At 45.0% G+C, this 19,724-nt stretch overlaps 2 protein-coding genes across 2 annotated transcripts in view; both read right to left on the bottom strand.

Moving 5' to 3' along the window:
* The window catches only part of LOC132386463 (NACHT, LRR and PYD domains-containing protein 12-like), a 235,372-nt gene that overhangs the window by 174,432 nt on the left and 41,216 nt on the right, over nt 1–19,724 (bottom strand). The gene's annotated exons all lie outside the window — the stretch shown is intronic.
* Nucleotides 18,653–19,724, bottom strand: part of LOC132386460 (NACHT, LRR and PYD domains-containing protein 3-like) — a 40,508-nt gene continuing 39,436 nt past the window's right edge. The window contains exon 13 of the mRNA XM_059958754.1: nt 18,653–19,704. Coding sequence (XP_059814737.1) covers nt 19,617–19,704 — 88 coding nt within the window. The 3' untranslated portion in view covers nt 18,653–19,616. The remainder of the gene's footprint in view (nt 19,705–19,724) is intronic.

The raw sequence follows: 19,724 nt of genomic DNA, 5'->3' as shown, positions 1-19,724 counted from the left end.
CACCATCAGCCGTCAGTGGGTAATCCGGGGCCAGTCGATTCTGCAGGGCGACCATCCTGACAGCCGCCAGCTCTGCCGCTGTTCGGGTGAGGGCATCTTCGGTGTGTTGCAGTGCCACTGCCGTTCCGTCAGCCGGCGCCTCGAGCACACTGGTCATCCGGATCACGTCACGGGACAATCGGGCCGTGTCCTATCTGGGAGAGGCTGTCATCTAGAACCTCTCCGCATCCGTGATGGCCCTCTTGTCCCGGTAGCTGCTGTGTGCCGGGGGCTCACCCAGATCACCCCGCCCCTCAGGGCATACACGTTGATGAAATGCAGAGGTTCACCATCCAGGCGCACAGCCAGATGGAGCAGGCGGCCGGCCACGACATCCTGAGCTTTTACCATTTCCGTCCGGAAGGTCAAGGCCAACAGGATCACCACCCCGCTAGAGTTGGAGCTAAGGTGGCTCATGTAGACCCCGCCCCGCCACTCTAGAAGCCAAACAGACTCATCCCCTGGGGTGGTATGGATTCCTTACAGGTCATTCACCGCATATCTCCCATGCCTGGGGACTGCGAGATTGTTTTATCTGCGGTGAGAACCCCTGCTCCCATTAAACTTTAGACTAGCTACAGTGAGCTTCATGTCGGGAGTACTCTAGGCCTCAGCAACAGTACCCTTCCCGATGAGAGCGGAGGGGCCCTCAACCACACTATCCAGAAAAAAAAGCAAGAATGCTGTTTGCTTTCCGGCCCGAGTGGTGCCAACGCCACCCTGTGACCCACCGTCTCCCGAAGGAGCGAGGCTGCTTCCCATTCTGATGTCCCCTACCAGGTCATCCAGGAAGGATTTCAGCTGCCGTCTGTCATTCCCGACACAGTATTCCTCTTCCCCTTCCCTTTCCGTCTGAGGATGACCCTCAGGGACTTCACCAGCCTCGGCATGCTAGGCCAGCGAAGCGAGGCGAGTTTAGGCCGATGCTTGGCACCCACAGAGGAGTGAATGAACTCTCTGATCTCCTCCACAGTTATCAATGGGGATTTCTCAGAACGGGTGAGGATGTCCATTCTCTCGCTAAGAAAATAATCTCCCTCCATCCCCTCACTGCAGTCAGATCCCCCATCTTCCTCCTAATGTGTTCTAATAGGTGGCTGCACTTGTGACCCACACTGCGCAGCGGGTACCTCACTCAAACCTTCCCGCTCCACCGGCGCATCAGTCTTATCCACAGTTACGACGATGGAGGGATAATCCCCAGAGACTCCCTGCAGGCCATTAGTTGATGGGGTCGGCATGCAGGGTATATCACCCTCCCCAGGAGACAGGCATGAAGGGGACCCCAGCAGCTCTGATCCAAGGGATTCACCGGCAGCCTAAAGCTGACAGTGAGAGAGTTTGTTCTCCTCTCCGCTCATACTGTTTAATACACTTGCCTCCAGGGAGGCGCTTACTGCTAAGTCCTGGGTGGAGGGCTCCAGGTCTGTTTTAGTTGTGCAAACAGGCCCAGCACTAGCTTCCTGCACAACCACACCACCAACCACAGGACTGGTGGCTACATCTGGGAATTCAGTGTTAGACACAACTTCTACCCATATTCCCACCCCTTTCTGGGACTCCCCCGCATCTACATTCCCTGCCCTCTTGGGGGAACATTCCCTTCTCCTCTTAAAGCCGGAGGAGCACAGCGATGGTGCTCTCTGCTTCCATCACCCCGTCCAACTGCGCACTTACCCGAGCATCCCGCTCCACTTCAGGGCAAAAGGGTGTGAGCTCTGCAGTCTCGGGGCCGACCTTTGTTTGGACTTCTTATTTGGCTTCTTGCTCCGCACAGGCTCCACCACGTCACTTGCCTCACCTCCCTGCTCGTAGCCTCAGGAACACTCGCCTGAACCACAGGACTAGGAGCAGGGACTGGAACAGGCGTAGGAACAGGGACAGGGGTAGGAACAGGGTCAGGGGCAGGGGCAGGGACTGGAACAGACGTTGGAATGACAGGGGTAGAGACAGGGTCAGGGCAGGAGTAGAGACTGGAACAGACGTAAGAACAGGGACAGGGTTAGAGACAGGGTCAGGGGCAGGAGCAGAGACTGGAACAGACGTAGGAATAGGGACAGGGGCAGAGACAGGGCCAGGGGCAGGAGCAGCGGCCGGCACAGGTGTAGGAGAAGGAATGAGATCAGGGGTAGAGGTAGCTGGGGCACTAGTTCCCGAAGTGGACTCCCTGGGTTTTCGGGTGTTAGGACAATCCTTCCGCAAGTGCCCCAGCTCCCCGCACGCATGGCACCGTGGGTGCTTAGAGCTCCAATACACCTGATAATCTACTTCCTCGTGCCGTCAGTAAACCCGTCCTCAACGTCGTCCTCCCTTTCCATCTGCATGAATACCTCTCGCCGGAAACAAATTACAGTACAGAGGATGCGCCTCCTGAATTTGTGCCTGATGGCAGTTATCTCTGACCGTACTTGCCCCAAGCGGGCCAGTGCGGGAAGCAGGTCCTCGTTGGGGATGAAAGGCTTTACGTGACCGTGGACGATGCGTTGTATGGGAGCTGTCACCAGCTCCATCTGTAAAAAGATGTTTTCCACCGTGATCCCCTGTTACGTATTCAGGCAACAATAAATATATGAGTTCGGCAAGGGTTTCTTATAACAAACAACACGTTTATTAAACACGAAAACAAACCGCCCAAAAGTAAACAAACACTACCGTAACCGGAAACAGCTGCTGAGCGGCCGCCCAAACAGTTCTTAAAGTGATATTCCAAAAACAGTTCTTAAAAGTGGTATTGCCAAAAGTTCTATATGCTCACAGTCCATTTAAAAGGAGAGACTTTATAGGACGATTTAGGTTCTCTTTCACGTCGCTTGCTTCGATCCCCGACGTCGAACTTCCCACGAAGAATTCACGAAACAGAACGGCTTAAAGGCACTGACCTTTCCTTCTCCACTACCTTCAATCCCTTCTAGTTAAACCTAGGGATTAACACGAAGGTAGTCAACGAAATCCTTCCAAATAAGGATCAAACAAAGGTCGGCCCCGATTCACCGTAGAAAGCGATGCTCCTCGATCTTTATCTTCCGAACTTCCAATCTTCACTCTCCACTAATTTCTCGAACTAACAGAATCATAAAGAACCTGCTGGCAATGACCTTTTAAACTTTAGGCATTAAATAAAAACTTCATCCTTCAACTAAACTGCGTCATCAATTAAAACACGCAGTGGCATGAAGTCAACCTGGCAAATCCAGCCACGAACTGCCCTTCCTCCCAGGGTGGGGTCTACCTTTTATAACCTGTAAAAAAAACCCGTCACATGATCTCTACTGGCGGGAAAATGACGTCATTCCACCATCACAAGACAATCACCTCAAGACCAGTACAGCTTCAACCCCAGTCACATGACAAGGGCACCACTGAAATGTGTCACGAGTACGTAACACCTCCCTTTTGGTCTGACAAGAACAAACATTTTTAACAATTGCTTACAAGAAAAACAAAGGTATAAATGTTATAACATACACAATACAGTAGGAGTGTTACAATTGAAAAAAAAAACCACTCCAAAAAAAATTTACAGTATACATCCAACATCGAGATAGACAATCAGCAACCACATTATCTTTACCTTTAATATGAGTTATCACAATATTGTACTCTTGTAACATCAAACTCCAATTTAATAATCTTCTGTTTTTGTTTTTCTTCTTACTCAGGAAAACTAACGGATTATGATCAGTGTAAACAATAAGTGGTTTTTGAGTTGTACTAACATATACCTCAAAATATTCCAAAGCTAACACAAGAGATAACAATTCTTTCACGATTTTCGAATAGTTTCTTTGATGTTTATTAAATTTCTTAGAAAAGTAAGCTACTGGATGATCAACCTCATCACCCTCATTCCTTTGCATTAATACTGCTCCTGCAGCCTCATCACTAGCATCCACAGCCAATGAAAAAGGTTTTCCAAAGTCAGTGCCTTAAGCACAGGTTGTTGACATATCATTGTTTTCAATTTTTCAAATGCTTCTTGACAAGGCACCGTCCATACAAACATCTCATTCTTCCGCAGAAGCTTAGTTAATGGAAGGGCAACATTAGCAAAATTCATACAAAATTTCCGATAATATCCTACCATTCCCAAAAACCTTCTGAGAGTCTTTTTCCCCGTTGGAGTGGGAATCTCTAAAATTGCCTGAACTTTTGCCTGAACAGGAGCTACCTTACCTTGACCCACAGCATAACCAAGGTAAGTCACAGTGGCATGTCCAAATTCACTCTTAGCTAAATTAATAGTTAAGTTAGCTTTTGAAAGCCTTTCAAACAATTTCTCCATCGCAATAATGTGTGCTTCCCAAGTATCATTTCCTGTCACTAAATCATCAATATAAGCATCAGTATCTTTCAATCCCTGAATCACAAAGTTAATCATCCTCTGGAAAGTACCTGGGGCATTCTTCATCCCAAATGGAAGAACATTATACTCATATAACCCAGATGGAGTTACAAATGCAGAAATTTCTCTACCTCTGTCCGTTAATGGAACACAACAATACCCTTTCAATAAATCAATCTTTGTAAGGAACTTTGCTTTTCCAACTTTATCTACACAATCATCTACTCTAGGAATTGGATATGCATCTGTTTTCGTTACAGCATTCACCTTCCTATAATCCGTACAAAACCTAATACTACCATCTGGTTTTGGCACCATTACACATGGCGAACTCCAATTCGAGTTAGAATGTCTAATAATATTATTCTCTAACATATGTTCAATTTCTTTCCAGCAAGTTCACATTTTTCCATGTTCATCCTATATGGATGTTGTTTAATAGGTTTGGCATCTCCAACATCTACATCATGTGAAGCTATAGTAGTCCTTCTCGGAACATCTGGAAACAACTCCCTATATTTAAAAATCAACTCCTTCATCTGTTGTCTCTGCTCTAACTGTAAATGTGCTAATTTTCCATCAATATTTTCCAGAATGGTTGAATTTGGTAACCTAACAGAAACAATGTTGGATTTAGAATGAAAGTCAGATGAATCATCTACCATTTTCCTAGTTAAATCAAACTCATTCTCACTAACCACAGCAGTCACAGTATCAGATTGTTTCTCAAAATATGGTTTCAACATATTTATATGGCAAAGTTGTGTTGACCTTCTACGATCTGGAGTTTTTACCACGTAATCCACATAATTGATTTTAGACAGAATTTCATAAGGACCATGAAATCTAGCTTGTAAAGGATTTGTCTGCACTGGGAAAAGAACCAACACCTTATCTCCAGGCTTAAACATCCTCATCCTAGCGTCTTTATCATACCAGGTCTTCATTTTCTCCTGAGCCAACTTTAAATTTTCCGTAGCTAAGCTACAAGCTTTATGTAACCTGTCCTTAAATTTCAACACATAGTCCAACAAATTAGTGTGTACTTCCTTATTAATCCACTGTTCTTTCAATAAAGCTAAAGGTCCTCTAACTCTATGCCCAAACACGTTCAAATGGACTAAAACCTAAAGATTCCTGTACCGATTCCCTTACTGCAAATAAAAGTTTATATCCTCATTCCAGTCACTTTCATTTTCCACACAAAATGTCCTAATCATATTCTTGAGGGTAGAATGAAACCTCTCCAAGGCACCCTGCGATTCTGGTTGGTATGCAGACGAAGTGATTTGCTTAGCTCCCAATTTATAAACTATCTGCTGAAACATTCTAGACATAAAATTACTGCCTTGATCAGTTTGTATCTCCTTAGGTAATCCAAAATAAGTAAAAAAAATATATAAGTGCCTTTGTCACTGTCTTAGCTTTTATATTCCTAAGTGGTACTGCCTCTGGAAACCTAGAAGAAGTACACATGATAGTCAACAAATACTGATAACCAGTTTTTGTCTTTGGTAATCGACCAACACAATCTACAATAACTTTAGAAAATGGTTCACCAAATGCTGGGATATGTTGTAATGGAGCTACTGGTGTAACCTGATTTGGTTTACCCACAATTTGACAGGTATGGCACGTTTTACAAAACATCGCCACATCTTTTCTTAGACCAGGCCAGTAAAAATGTTTTAAAATCTTGTCCACAGTTTTCCTGACCCCTTGATGTCCACCTAAAGGCACACTATGAGCTAAAGTCAAAATCTCATTTCGATAAACTTTTGGGACAACTACCTGGTAAACAACATTCCAATCCTCACTTGCTGGAATTGTAGGCGATCTCCACTTCCTCATCAACACTCCTTTTTCCAAGTAATATCCTACTGGCCCCTTATCAATTTCACTATCTAGTAAAACCTGCTCTCTTAATTTTATAATCTCAGAGTCTCTATTCTGCTCTGCTATCATCTCCTTCCGAGACGAAGATAAATCTTTATAGTCAGACTTACTCCCAGAATCTTGTTCAAACAACGAAGATAAGAAAGTCTCTGACACATCCTCAAAACTCGAATCCTGAGTTGAACAGTCCTGAATAACAACCTCATTCTGCGCATCAATCTTTTTAGCCATAGCTCTCGTCACAACACAGGAAGAATCTGTGTTAGAATTCAACTCTGGTTCCTCTGACTCCTTTGTCAAATGCACTTCAGGAAAAACTTGTCCACCTGCCAAGTCATTACCTAACAATAAAGAAATACCCTTCACAGGTAAGCTATGCTGTAATCCTACTTTAACAAATCCAGTAACTAACCCTGATTTTAAATTTACTTTATGTAAATGTACAGGCATAAAGTCACTTCCAACACCTCTTATGTAATTTACCTCACCAGTATCAGACTCTTCATTAAACTTCAACACACTGTCTAACATCAGTGATTGAGAAGCACCAGTATCCCTAAAGATTTTTATTGGCACCAGAGTAGATCCTTCCTTCAAGGATACAAACCCTTCAGTTATAAAATGATCATATCCCTTTCTAACTTGGTCAGACTCTAACAAAGCCTCATTTGTGTTTATCAAACCCTGTAACTTTACAGGTGCTTCAGTATGTTGCACACAAGCATCTGGAACTGCTTCCTTCTCTTTCTTTTTCAATTTGAAACAGTTAGCCATTACATGGCCAGGCTTCTTACAATAGTTACAAGTAAGACCAAACTGTCTTTCCTTCACAGGATTTCCTTTCTCATCAACTTTCTCATTAACCTCCGATTTAATTTCAGATTTACCTGGAGTCTCCATGTTATTTTTCCTCTTAAAATTCCTGCCCTGAGGAAATTTGTTCTTATGGATCAAAACCTACTCATCAGCTAATCTAGCACAGTCCTGCAATTTATCAGTATCCTTCTCATTTAAGTAGGTCCTTACTTCAACAGGAATGCTTCGTTTAAATTCCTCCATTAAAATCAGCTCTCTCAATGTATCATAGTCCCCATTTAGATTTTTAGAAGAAACCCATCTCTCAAAACACATAGCTTTATCATAGGCAAATTCCTCATAAGTTTTTTCCACATACTTTTTCAAACTTCTGAATCTTTCCCTGTATGCTTCTGGGACTAACTCATATACGTTTAAGATATGCCTCTTTACAATATCATAATCAAGTGCTTGCGCAGCTGTTAAAGCTGTGTAAACTTGTTGTGCTTTGCCTTTAATTACACTCTGTAACAACACTGACCATTTATCTTTCGGCCACTCTGACATCCGAGCAATAGTTTCAAAATGTTGAAAATACCTTTCCACTTCTGTTTCACTAAATGGAGGGACCAATTTAATTTCTTGACTAGCAACAAACGTTTTTTTAGAACCAGAAGACTGATTTCCAGACCTTAATTCCTCCATTGCATATGCAAATACTCTCTGCTTTTGTTCCGCCTCCAATTTACACCTCTCCAATTTCATTTGTTCGATTTGCAACTGCATCTCCAGATTACTTATTGGAAACGACTCTAAAATCGATTCATCAAAAGCACCCGAATCCACATAGTGCGACGCGATTTTCCTCTGTATCACAGCCTTAGAAGTAGTCTGCAAAATACCTATAAGTCGCAATCTACTAGCTAACTCAAACACCTCAGTTTTTTTCGCCTTCGCCAACACCTCCGCAGCTGGCGAAGCCAGAAATTCATCAATATTCATTGCTGCCGAATACCACAACAAGCCAAACAAAAGAACCGAGTAATCCCCGTTTCCAAAACACCGATTTAAAAGTTAGCAAGCATTTAAACTCAAATGATTCAATCCAGACGCAGCCCCCATATTTAATGTTACGTATTCAGGCAACAATAAATATATGAGTTCGGCAAGGGTTTCTTATAACAAACAACACGTTTATTAAACACAGAAAACACACCCCCCAAAAGTAAACAAACACTACCGTAACCGGAAACAGCTGCTGAGCGGCCGCCCAAACAGTTCTTAAAGTGATATTCCAAAACCAGTTCTCAAAGTGATATTCCAAGAACAGTTCTTAAAAGTGGTATTGCCAAAAGTTCGATATGCTCACAGTCCATTTAAAAGGAGAGACTTTATAGGACGATTTAGGTTCTCTTTCACGTCGCTTGCTTCGATTCCCGACATCGAACTTCCCACGAAGAATTCACGAAACAGAACGGCTTAAAGGCACTGACCTTACCTTCTGCACTGCCTTCAATCCTTTCTAGTTACCCAGGGATTAACACGAAGATAGTCAATGAAATCCTTCCAAATAAGGATCAAACAAAGGTCGGCCCCGATTCACCGTAGAAAGCGATGCTCCTCGATCTTTAACTTCCGAACTTCCAATCTTCACTCTCCACTAATTTCTCGAACTAACAGAATCATAAAGAACCTGCTGGCAATGACCTTTTAAACTTTAGGCATTAAATAAAAACTTCATCCTTCAACTAAACTGCGTCATCAATTAAAACACGCAGTGGCATGAAGTCAACCTGGCAAATCCAGCCACGAACTGCCCCTCCTCACAGGGTGGGGTCTACCTTTTATAACCTGTAAAAAAAAACCCGTCACACGATCTCTACTGGCGGGAAAATGACGTCATTCCACCATCACAAGACCATCACCTCAAGACCAGTACAGCTTCAACCCCAGTCACATGACAAGGGCACCACTGTCATGTGTCACGAGTACGTAACACCCCCTACTGAGAGCCCGATGCACCAACTCATCATTCCTCACATAAAACACTGCCTTCGCGAACTCTTTCTCAGTGGCCAAAACACCATCTCTCCCCAACAAGTCCTCCATAGCCTCCGCGCACTTTTCCAGGGTAGTTCCAGTTCGCAAAATACATTGCACCCCGCGTTGCACTTTCACCGACCGAAAAAGGGCGTTCTCCGAGGCTGGAGAGGCAGCCGCCTTTGTATAACTCCCCGAAGGCCACCGACTCCCTGTAGACCGGTCCGGCTCGTTACTTCTGTGTCCCAATCGAGAACTATATGCCGGTGCTGCTTATAAAGTCCTGGAGCGAGTTGAGTAACTGGCCGGAAAAGTTTGTACTCGACAGTACCTTGCTGGCCCAGCGCCAGAAATTCCAACGCCAGGAAAGGCTCCGTTATTCCCGCAGAACTTCCAGGCCGTGAGAGGTCGAGACGTCTCAAACGATGCTTCGGTTCCTGCACCGAACGTGAGTCACGACGATAAAGATGGAAGGTGGTTGTCCCGATGTCAGTGGAGGAACAACGGCGTTTGTCTCTGGTTTTTGGAGCGACCAGGCTTCCTGGAGAGTTGCCAGCGGCCACAGCAGGGAGCTACGCAGTTCGCAGCCGTCAACGAACCCAAACTGGCAGAAAAACTCCATACGAAGCTTCCACACTAACCCAGCCGCTCACACAGATGTCCAGCAGACGTTTCGAACCACCTCCAAAGTATCTCACGAACTTAATACTGCAGTTTTCCCACGATTTCTCTCAGTACATTGCGAACAACTCAACGCTGTGTCTGATCCCTGGAGTCTGTGATGGGATCGGACGGAGGGAGATCAACTCAGTGTCTGACACCGGGAGTGTGTAATGGGACAATGTGGAGGGAGGTTCAATCTGTAACTGATCCCGGGAGTCTGTGATGTGACGGTATGGAGGGAGCTTTACTCTGTGTCTGACCTGGGAATGTGCGATAGGATGATGTAGAGGGAGCTTCACCCCATTGCTCAACGTCGGTATTCCATCCCCCATCAGTGAAATCGGGGGCAGTTAATTACGATGGAGGTTGGGTGGAAATGAGATCCTGGGCACCCAGACTCTGCAAGTCCGACATCGCTCAGCCTCAAGCTGAGACCCTGCTGTACCAATGTGAGGAGATCAGAGCCATTATAACCATATAACAATTACAACACGGAAACAGGCCATCTCAGCCCTTCAATTCCGTGCCGAACGCTTACTCTCCTCTAGTCCCACTGACCTGCACTCAGCCCAAAACCCTCCATTCCTTTCTTGTCCATATACCTATGCAATTTGTTAAATGACAGTATTGAAGCTGCCTCTACCACTTCTACTGGAAGCTCGTTCTACACAGCTACCACTCTCGAGTAAAGAAGATCCCCCTCGTGTTAACCCTAAACTTTTGCCACCTATATCTGAGCTCATGTCCTCTTGTTTGAATCTCCCCTACTCTCAATGCAACAAGCCTATCCACGTCAACTCCGACTATCCCCCCTCATAATTTTAAATACCTCTTTCAAGTCCACCCTCAACCTTCTACGCCTCAAAGAATAAAAACCTATCTTGTTCAACCTTTCTTTGTAATTTAGGTGCTGAGACCCGGGTAAAATTCCAGTAAATCTTCTTTGTACTCTCTCTGTTTTGGTGACATCTTTCCTATAATTCGATGACCAGAACTTTACACTATACTCCGAATTTGGCCTCACCAATGCTTTGAACGATTTTAACATTACATCCCAGCTCCTATACTCAATGCTGATTTATAAAGGCCAGCATACGAAAAGCTTTCTTCACCACCCTATCCACATAAGATTCCATCTTCAGGGAACTATGCACCATTATTCCTAGATCAGTCTATTCTACTGCATTCCTCAATGCCCTACAATTTACCATGTATTATTTCAGTTCACCGGGTGCAGGGGGCAGCAGTAACGTCAGGTCACTGTTCCTCCTCTAATGAGACCACCAAATTTATTGGTGTTCACCTGGAGGAGAATCTCACCTGGTCCCTCAACACCAGCTCCGGAGCAAAGAAAGCCCAGCAGCGTCTCTACTTCCTGCGAAGGCTGAGGGAAGTCCACCCCCCCCCCCCCCCATCCTCATCACATTCAATAGGGGTTGTATTGAGAGCATCCTGAGCAGCTGCATCACTGCATGTTTCGGAAATTGCACTATCTCGGATCGCAAGACCCTGCAGCAGATAGTGAGGTCAGCTGAGAAGATCATCGGGGTCACTCTTCCCGCCATTACGGACATTTACACTACACCCTGCATCCGCAAAGCTAACTGCATTATGAAGGACCCCACGCACCCCTCATACAAACTCTTCTTCCTCCTGCCATCTGGGAAAAGGCTCCGAAGCATTCGGTCTCTCACGACCAGACTATGTAACAGTTTCTTCCCCCAAGCTATCAGACTCCTCAATACCCAGAGCCTGGACAGAGACCTTACTGTCTTGTTTATTATTTATTGTAATGCCTGCACTGTTTTGTGCACTTTATGCAGTCCTGGGAAGGTCTGTAGTCCAGTGTATTTTTTTTCCGTGTTCTTTTTAACTTAGTTCAGGCTAGTTTTTGTACTGTGTCATGTAACACCATGGTCCTGAAAAAAACGTTGCCTCATTTTTATTTTGTACTGTACCAGCAGTTATGGTCGAAATGACAATAAAAGTGACTTAACTTGATAAGACAATAAGAGGTAGGGAAGAAGTAAGCCATTCGGCCCATCGTCTTCTCCGCTATTTAATCCTGGGCTGATGCAATTCTTCCAGTCATCTCCACTTCCCTGCATTCACCCCATAACCGCCGATGCCGTGTTTAATCAAGAACCTATCGATCTCTCCCTTAAATACACCCAATGACATGAGCACCCAATGTTGCTCATGGCAACAAATTCTTCAGATTTGCCACCCTCTGAGATCCCTCTAAACCTCTTCGTCCTTAGTTTAAATCTGTGCCCTCTGATCTGCGATACCTCTGTACCAGGATTATGACCTAGATGGGCATCAGTGAGGCCTTTGATAAGGTTCACATGGTAAGTTCCTGTGGAAAGTCAGATCACATGGGATCCAGGGACAGCTGGGTCACTGGATGCACAGTTGTCTTGATGGTAGGAAGCGAAGAGTGATGGTGGGAGGCTGTCTATTGGATTCGAGGCCCGGGCCTAGTGGTGTTTCCCAGGGTTACACCCCATTGCTCTCGTTATTTATTGCTATTTAGTTATATTTGCATTTGCTCAGTTTGTTGTCTTCTGTGCTCTATTTGACCTTTCATTGATCCTGTTACAGTTCCTATTCTATAGATTTGTTGAGTATGACCAGAGGAAGAACAATCTCAGGGGTGTATGTGGTGACATATATGTACTCTGATAATAAAATATATGTTCAAATTTGAATATTGCTAAATTGGTTGAGAATGTATAGGGTAATGGTATTCCGTTTAAAAAGAAAACATACTTTTTTGAATGATTTCAAGGATAAGCATTCCGTCTTGTTTACCTCTCCTCACTCAGTCTCCTCCTCCCCTTCCTGCCTTCCCTCGCCACCCCGTCTTCATTCTCGCCCTCTCATTGGACATATTATAAGGGTGAAAGGTGAAATATTTTGATGAATCTGAAGGGGAATTCAGCACTCAGAGATTGGTGAGAGTGTGGAATAAGCTGCCACCAGTGGTAGATGTGGTAGATGTGGGTTTGATTTAGACTCGAAGGAGAAATTTGAGTGAGAACGTAAATCAGCAGTGTATGAAGGCTATGGTGCAAGAAGTTGGAATTAGGCAGTAAAAACCAAAACAGGTTGGCATTGACTAGAAGGGTCGAATGCCTACTTCAATACTGCTGCGCTCCTTGACTCTCATAATATTCTGATTTGAAATTTCCAGTCAGTGATCTTTTGCTAATGACTGAACCCAGCAATTTCCTGAATCGGTGACAATAAACAGGGCTACTGGCCCTGTGACAATTCCGGTGTTAAAAATCACTGAGAAATCCCGTCACTGAATAGATATTGTCTCATCCACCCTCTTTCACTCAGTCTGTCTCTCAACAAGTTAATTGTCTACAGGAAATCACAGAACTGACAGAGAGCCCCTGACAGAGGATTCCCCGCTCTTCCTCAGCCTGGTGATGGGGAAAGGCTCCCAGTTCCAGTGAGTGATGTGGGAATCCTTTGTGGAAATGCGGAATGGACTGGCAAAGTTGGACAAAATGGTGAAAGAATTCTGGAGCTCAGTATTGTAAACCAACACACTGAATTGAAAAACACATTAAAACATTGTAGACTTCACAAAGTTATAGATCATCGAACAGTACTGCACAGGAACGGGCCCTTATTGTGCTGAACCAAATATAGTATTCATCAAATAGCGACTACACTAATCCCTTATAAACAGTATTCATATCTCTCCATTCTCATCACATCTGTGTCTAAGCATTTCTTAAGTCTCTAATGTATCTGTCTCTACCAGCACACTCAACACGCATTTTGTCAATCTCTGTGTGAAAGAACTTGCCGCTCAATTCTCCTTTGAACTTATCCCTCGTCATACTAATTGAATATCTTCTGGGATTAGACATTTCAACACTGGGGGAACAAAAAATTCTGTGTGCCCAGCACAGGAACAGGCCATTCAGCCTGAAATATTCTGTTGATTTAAATAAACTAGGCATCAAATAGTTACTAAACGAATTCCTTGTCCACACAACGTCCATATCCATCCATTCTCCTTACATTCATGTGTCTATCTAAGAGGCTCTGAATTGTCCTGAATGTTTCGTGCATTCCAGTCTCTCACATCTGCTTTGAACTTACCCGCTCCAATATAAATACATGCCTTCTGGTATTAAACATTTCACCTTTGGAAAAATATACTCTCTGTCTGCTCTATCTATTTTTCTCATAATCCTGTAAACCTCTGTGAGATCGCTAGTCAGTCTCGGCTCTTGAAAAAACAACTTAGGTTTGTCCAATCACATACCCTCTAATCGAAGCAACATCCTGGTGAACCATTTTTGCACCCTCTCTAACTCTTAGACACCATTCATCTGATGAAGTAAACTGAAATGTATAGAATAATCCAGATGCGGCGTAACTGGGGTTTTATAAAGCAGCAACTTGACTGTGGGCCTTTTGGACTAAATGTCTCCCCTATTAAAGGCAAGCATGCTATTTGCCTTCTTAACCACCATAGCTAATTTCAGGCAGCTATGGCCTTCGACCCCAAGAGGTTTTGGCTAATCAGCACTGTTAATTGTCTTACCCTCAGCAATGTGCTTTCTCTTTACGTTTAACCTATTGAGGTGCAACACCTCACATTTGGCGGGATAAACTGCATCTGCCATTTCTCTGCCCATATTTTCAATGTTTCTACGGGATATCGAACTGTATTCTTTGACAGTCCTCTAGGCTATGCACACCAATATTCTTACATTTATATACTTACTGACCCACCCATGTATATTTTTTCATCTCTAAATCTGAAACTGCTGATGTCTCAGTAGAAATCCTTGTGGAACAGCACCAATCACAGACCACCCTTTATCTTCCAGTTTTGCATCAAGCAGCGAATTCACCATGTATCTTAATCTTGTCGATCAGTCTCCCATGAGGGACCTTGTCACATAGCTTACAACCTTAATCTGTAGACATCCACAGCTCTATCTTCATCAGTTACACTCGTAAGCTCATCAACAATCTCAATCAAGTTAGTGATACATGACTTGCCACTCAGAGAGCAACGCTGACTCTCCCCAATTGAGCTGTGGATTTCCAAATGTTCAAAAATCATGTCTCTAAGAATGCACTGCAGTAACTTTTCTATCACCGACGTGAGACTCAATGGTCTATAGTCTTCTGGTGTCTCCCTGTTTCCCTTCAGGAATAACGGATCGACACTAGTTCGTCACCGGTCCTCCAGGACCTCGCCCATGGCTGGGGAGGACACAGGTCTATTGGACAAGGCCTCAGTAATCTCTTTACTTTCCTCTATCACTAACCTGGGGTATATCCCATCGGGCCCTGGGATTTATCCACGTTCATGCTGTTTAAGAGACCCAAGATGTCAGCTGTCTGGCCAGGCCCATGACCCAGCAAAAGATTTCGTGCAGCCCTACCTCCCGTTGTACCCTCTACATATTAATTGTAGAAACCCTCCTGAAATATCAGACCGAATTCATCATCATCTAAACCACTTGCCCTCAGGGCCCCAGTGTATATTCGAGAGTTTGAAGTTCTGCATGACAACAGCTCTATTGTTTTTACATCTTTCCTAAATCTGTCTGCATATCTGTTCCACAGTGTTAGTTAGATCCGATGGAAAAGAACATAGAACGTGAGAGCAGAATGCGGGCTCTTCGACCCACGATGTTTTGACAAACTTAGAAACTTCTGCAAGCTGAATCTAACTCTTCTCTCCTGCATAGTGCTCCGTTTCTATCCATGTCCCTAACTTAGCGGCTCATAAATGTACCTGATATTTCTCTCCTCACCACTGCCCTTTGCAGGTCATTCCACTCTCCATCTACAATGACATACCTCAGACATCTCGCTTGCACATTCTTCTAATCACCTTAACATAACCCCTCCCCCCTTTAATGTAACACCCCAAGTCAGGACTGCTGCAGCCAATTGATTTTAGAAGTCACATAATTATTAAAATGGATATCTTTTTTTGGAGACCTGTGTACAGTTAATGTGTTTCAGTTAATTGTAACAAAAATGCATCTACATCTGGAATGTCCAGCTGTAGGCCAGCCAGTATCCTGGTAAAAACTACATCATGAACACTCCAAGCGATTCCGCTAAAAGTTTATTGAAAAGTACAGGTCAGGAGATGATACAAGTACATTTCCAAAGCAGATGGCCGAATATCTCCACGTTGGTTTCATCATACAATTGTACCATCTTCCAAGGGACTTAAGAGTCTCCCACCTGCCATTTAATAAACTCCAGCTGGAATTCTAAGCTAGTTCGATTCAACATTGGCTTTCTCTTAGCCACTGTCCCATCAAACAGCGACTGATGAAGCACATGCGCAGCAGTTGTGTGGGCAGTGCCTCCCATCTCAGCTACTGAAGCTTGTAATTCCTTCAGTGTTGTCACGGCTTTCTTGGTGGCCTCCTTCTCTAATCTGCTTCCTGCACAGTCGCTCAATTTTTGAGCATGGCCTGCTCCAGGCAATTGTACAGCTGTGCCACAGTCTTTCCATTTCTTGATGATTGACTTATCTGTACTCCAAGGGACGTTCAGTACCTTGGGACTACGGGGAGAGAGTGGGACAGTGTGATTAATTCAGAGACTGACACAAGACTGTGGGGAGAGAGTGGGACAGTGTGTTTAGTTCGGGGACTGACACGGGCTGTGGGGAGAGAGTAGACAGTGTGATTAGCTCGGGCACCGACCCAGGCTGTTGCGAGAGACTGCGACAGTGTGATTAGTTTAAGGTCTGACACGGACAGGGGAAATGAGCAGGGTAGTGGGATTAGTTTGGGAACTGTAGGGAGAGCACAGGGCAACAAAATTAGTTTGGGGACAGACGGACTGTTAGGATATGACAGGACAGAGGGATAACTTCGGGAACTAAAAGAGGGCTGTGCGATCAGAGTGTGTTCTCCGTTTGCGAAGAGAGACTGCTGGAACAGAGTGAATCACTAAAATATAAATTTTATTATATTTTGCATATGGCTTGGGATGGTGTTATTTCATAAATCATTAAAGAAATTTACCGAGGGAAATAGAGACCATACTCTCCATCGAGGAGTTCCTCATAGCCCAACGCCGCGTTACGCGCTTTCACCCCTCTGACATCAGGACCACAGAAACCCCGAGCCCAAGAGTAGAGCCAACCCCAGCAGTGTCCGGGATTCCCCCCTCCCCACCCCACCGCTCCACCAGCGATTGCTCCATGGATCAGTCTAATCTTCTCTCCATTTCCACGGGCCATAAGAACTGAAGACATAGTAGCAGAATTAGGCCATTTGGCCCATCGAGAAGAATCAGCCTTGCGATTGTCACAAATCATTTTTTTCTCCTCCTCAACCCCACTTTGCGGCCTTCAACCTGTAACATTTGATGCCATCTCCACTCAAGAACCTATAAATCTTTGCCTTAAAAACACCCAACGACCTGGCCTCCAAGGCAGTATATGCAATTCCATAAATTCCACAAATTCACCGCCCTTTTGTTTCGTATCTCTGTTTTGAAGGGACGGCTCTCTAACCTGAGGGTGTGCCGTCTTGTCCGAGAATCTTCCAACATGGAGAACATCCTTTCCACACCCACTCTGCCTCGGCCTTTCACCATTCGAATGGTTTCAATGAGATCCTCCTCTTCGTTATAAATTCCAGCGAGTGCAGACCCAGAGCCATCAAAAGTTCCTGGTATGATAAACCTTTCATTCCAGGAATTATCCTAATGAACGTCCTCTTGAACTTCTCCAACACCAGCATATCTCTACTAAGATGAGGAGCCCAAAACTCTACACAATCCTCAAGGTGAGACCTCTCCAGTGCCTCAACATCGCATCCCTGCTCTTGTATTCTAGTACCCTTGAAATGAATGGTAACATTGCATTTGCCTTCCTCGCCACTGACTCCACCTGCAAGTTAACAGTCACAGAGTTCTGCACAAGTCCGTGGCATAGACACCAATGCAGAAATTACCAACTGGGAGGTCCTGCTTCTCAGCTTTCGACGTGGCTTTCTAAATTTTCTTTTCAGGACCTCTTTGCTTTCCCTTCCTAATGTCATTGAGGTTGTCACTCTCTGTGTCTGACACAGGAATTTTATGATGGGACTGTCTGGAGGGAGAATGTTCTCAAAGTCCTACCCTGAGAGTGTACGATGGGATCGGGTGGAGGGAATTTTCTCTGTGTCTGAGCCCGAGAGTGTGTGGTGGAACGATGCACATGGATCTTCACACAGTGCTTGACTACAGGACTATTTGTTGGGACAGTGTTTTGGGAGCTTAATACTCTGGCTGACACCGGGAGTCTGCGTTCTGAAGGGCTGGGGGTAACTTAATCCTTTGCCTAACCCCGGAAGTGTGTGATGGTATGCCGTGGTGAGAGCTCCACTCTGTGTTTGACCCTGGGAATGTGTGATTGGACTGTGTTTTATGAACCACTCTTCGTCTGACCCAGAAATGTATGATGGGATGATATGGACAGAGGTACACTCTGTTTCTGACACTGGGACTGTGCGAATAGATGGGTAGGAGGAAGATTAAAACTGTGACTGATCCTTGGAGTGTGTCATGGGAATATGCAGGAGAAGCTTCAGTCAGTGTCTGACAATGGGAGTGTGTGATGGTGAGATGCAGAGGGAGCTTCACTCTGGGCATGACACGGAGAGTGTGTATTGGGACGGCATAGAGGGAGCTTCACTATGTGTGTGACCTGGGAGTGTGTAATGGGATCCTTCGTGGGGAGCTTAAGTCAGTGTCAGACACCGGGGGTATGAGATGGGCGGTGTAGAGTGAGCTTCACTCCGTGTTGATTGCTTCTGTTCGATTCCCCATCCCTGTCTTGTTTGCGACCTTTATCGATGCAGGTCAGGTACCATGCAGTGTATGTGCTTCCAATATCTTTTGTCGTTGTTGTCTGCGGGAGCAAGGAGAGCACGCAGGAAGGTGGGGGTCAGGGGAGTGCATGATTCTGGGGTATGAGGAAGCGGTGTGTCAGACTGACTGGTGGATGAGGACTGAAGAGGTCCTGAAGAAAAGACGCCACCAGACTGACATACTTCAGCCCGGAGCTGAGACGCTGCTGTACCAGTGTGAGGAGCTCGGACCTATTATTGCGGTTCACCAGGTGCGGGGGACAGCAGTAACCCCAGGTCACTGTTTCTCCTCTAATGAGACTCAAGTCCGACACCAAGACAGGAAGTGACAGCGGTTTATTGATTTCATCATGTCAAATGTAAATTAAGCAATGTGTGAGCTTCTAACGTGTGGGAATAAATAAGCTGTTCACGATTCACTCACAGTCACACACAAATAACTGACTGGCGACGACGAGTGACATATTGAATCATCAGTCCCGTTTCTCACCGTCACTCTGCATCGGGGAACCGATGATTATAAAATCACACTTCAGGGCCGTGTCCGGGATCGCTGCAGATCCAGGGTCACTGCCGAAGAATTTGTCAATTTAAGATCATTGTATCGGCCAGACAGCCGAAAGTACTGTCCTCAGCAAAGTAAACAAAAGGATTCTCTCCCCGGATAATCCCACCCCGGATACTCATGTCCTAGAATGAACCCGGCCACTGGGCTCTTCCTGACTGTGCAATTCCGCAGAGCCTAACTTGTGTGAGATCTCGAACTTGGTCATGTGTCAGAATCAGCGGCATTGGACAAGAGGAGGAAATACGTCACTGCAGGACAGCTTCAAAAGTCACAAAGCGCGAGACCAGAGCCAGTTCCGTTAGATCCATTAGGAATCAAACCTGGAGTGCGGGCATTAAAGAGGAGCTTGGGGAATCAGCGAAAATGTCACCATAAGTGTGGGGATGTTCACGCATTCAGATGTTCAAAGGATCACTATCAGTCCGGGTCTCTGATCCTGCACCAATCTTAGTTCCTTCTCCCTTGTCTCACTGAACCGATTCCCCACCAGTCTGAAACACATTGAAGAACA

Source organism: Hypanus sabinus, unplaced genomic scaffold, assembly GCF_030144855.1.
Source record: "Hypanus sabinus isolate sHypSab1 unplaced genomic scaffold, sHypSab1.hap1 scaffold_117, whole genome shotgun sequence".
Classification (NCBI taxonomy): domain Eukaryota; kingdom Metazoa; phylum Chordata; class Chondrichthyes; order Myliobatiformes; family Dasyatidae; genus Hypanus; species Hypanus sabinus.
The sequence above is the reverse complement of the archived record's forward strand: the minus strand, read 5'-3'. Positions and strand labels throughout refer to the sequence as shown.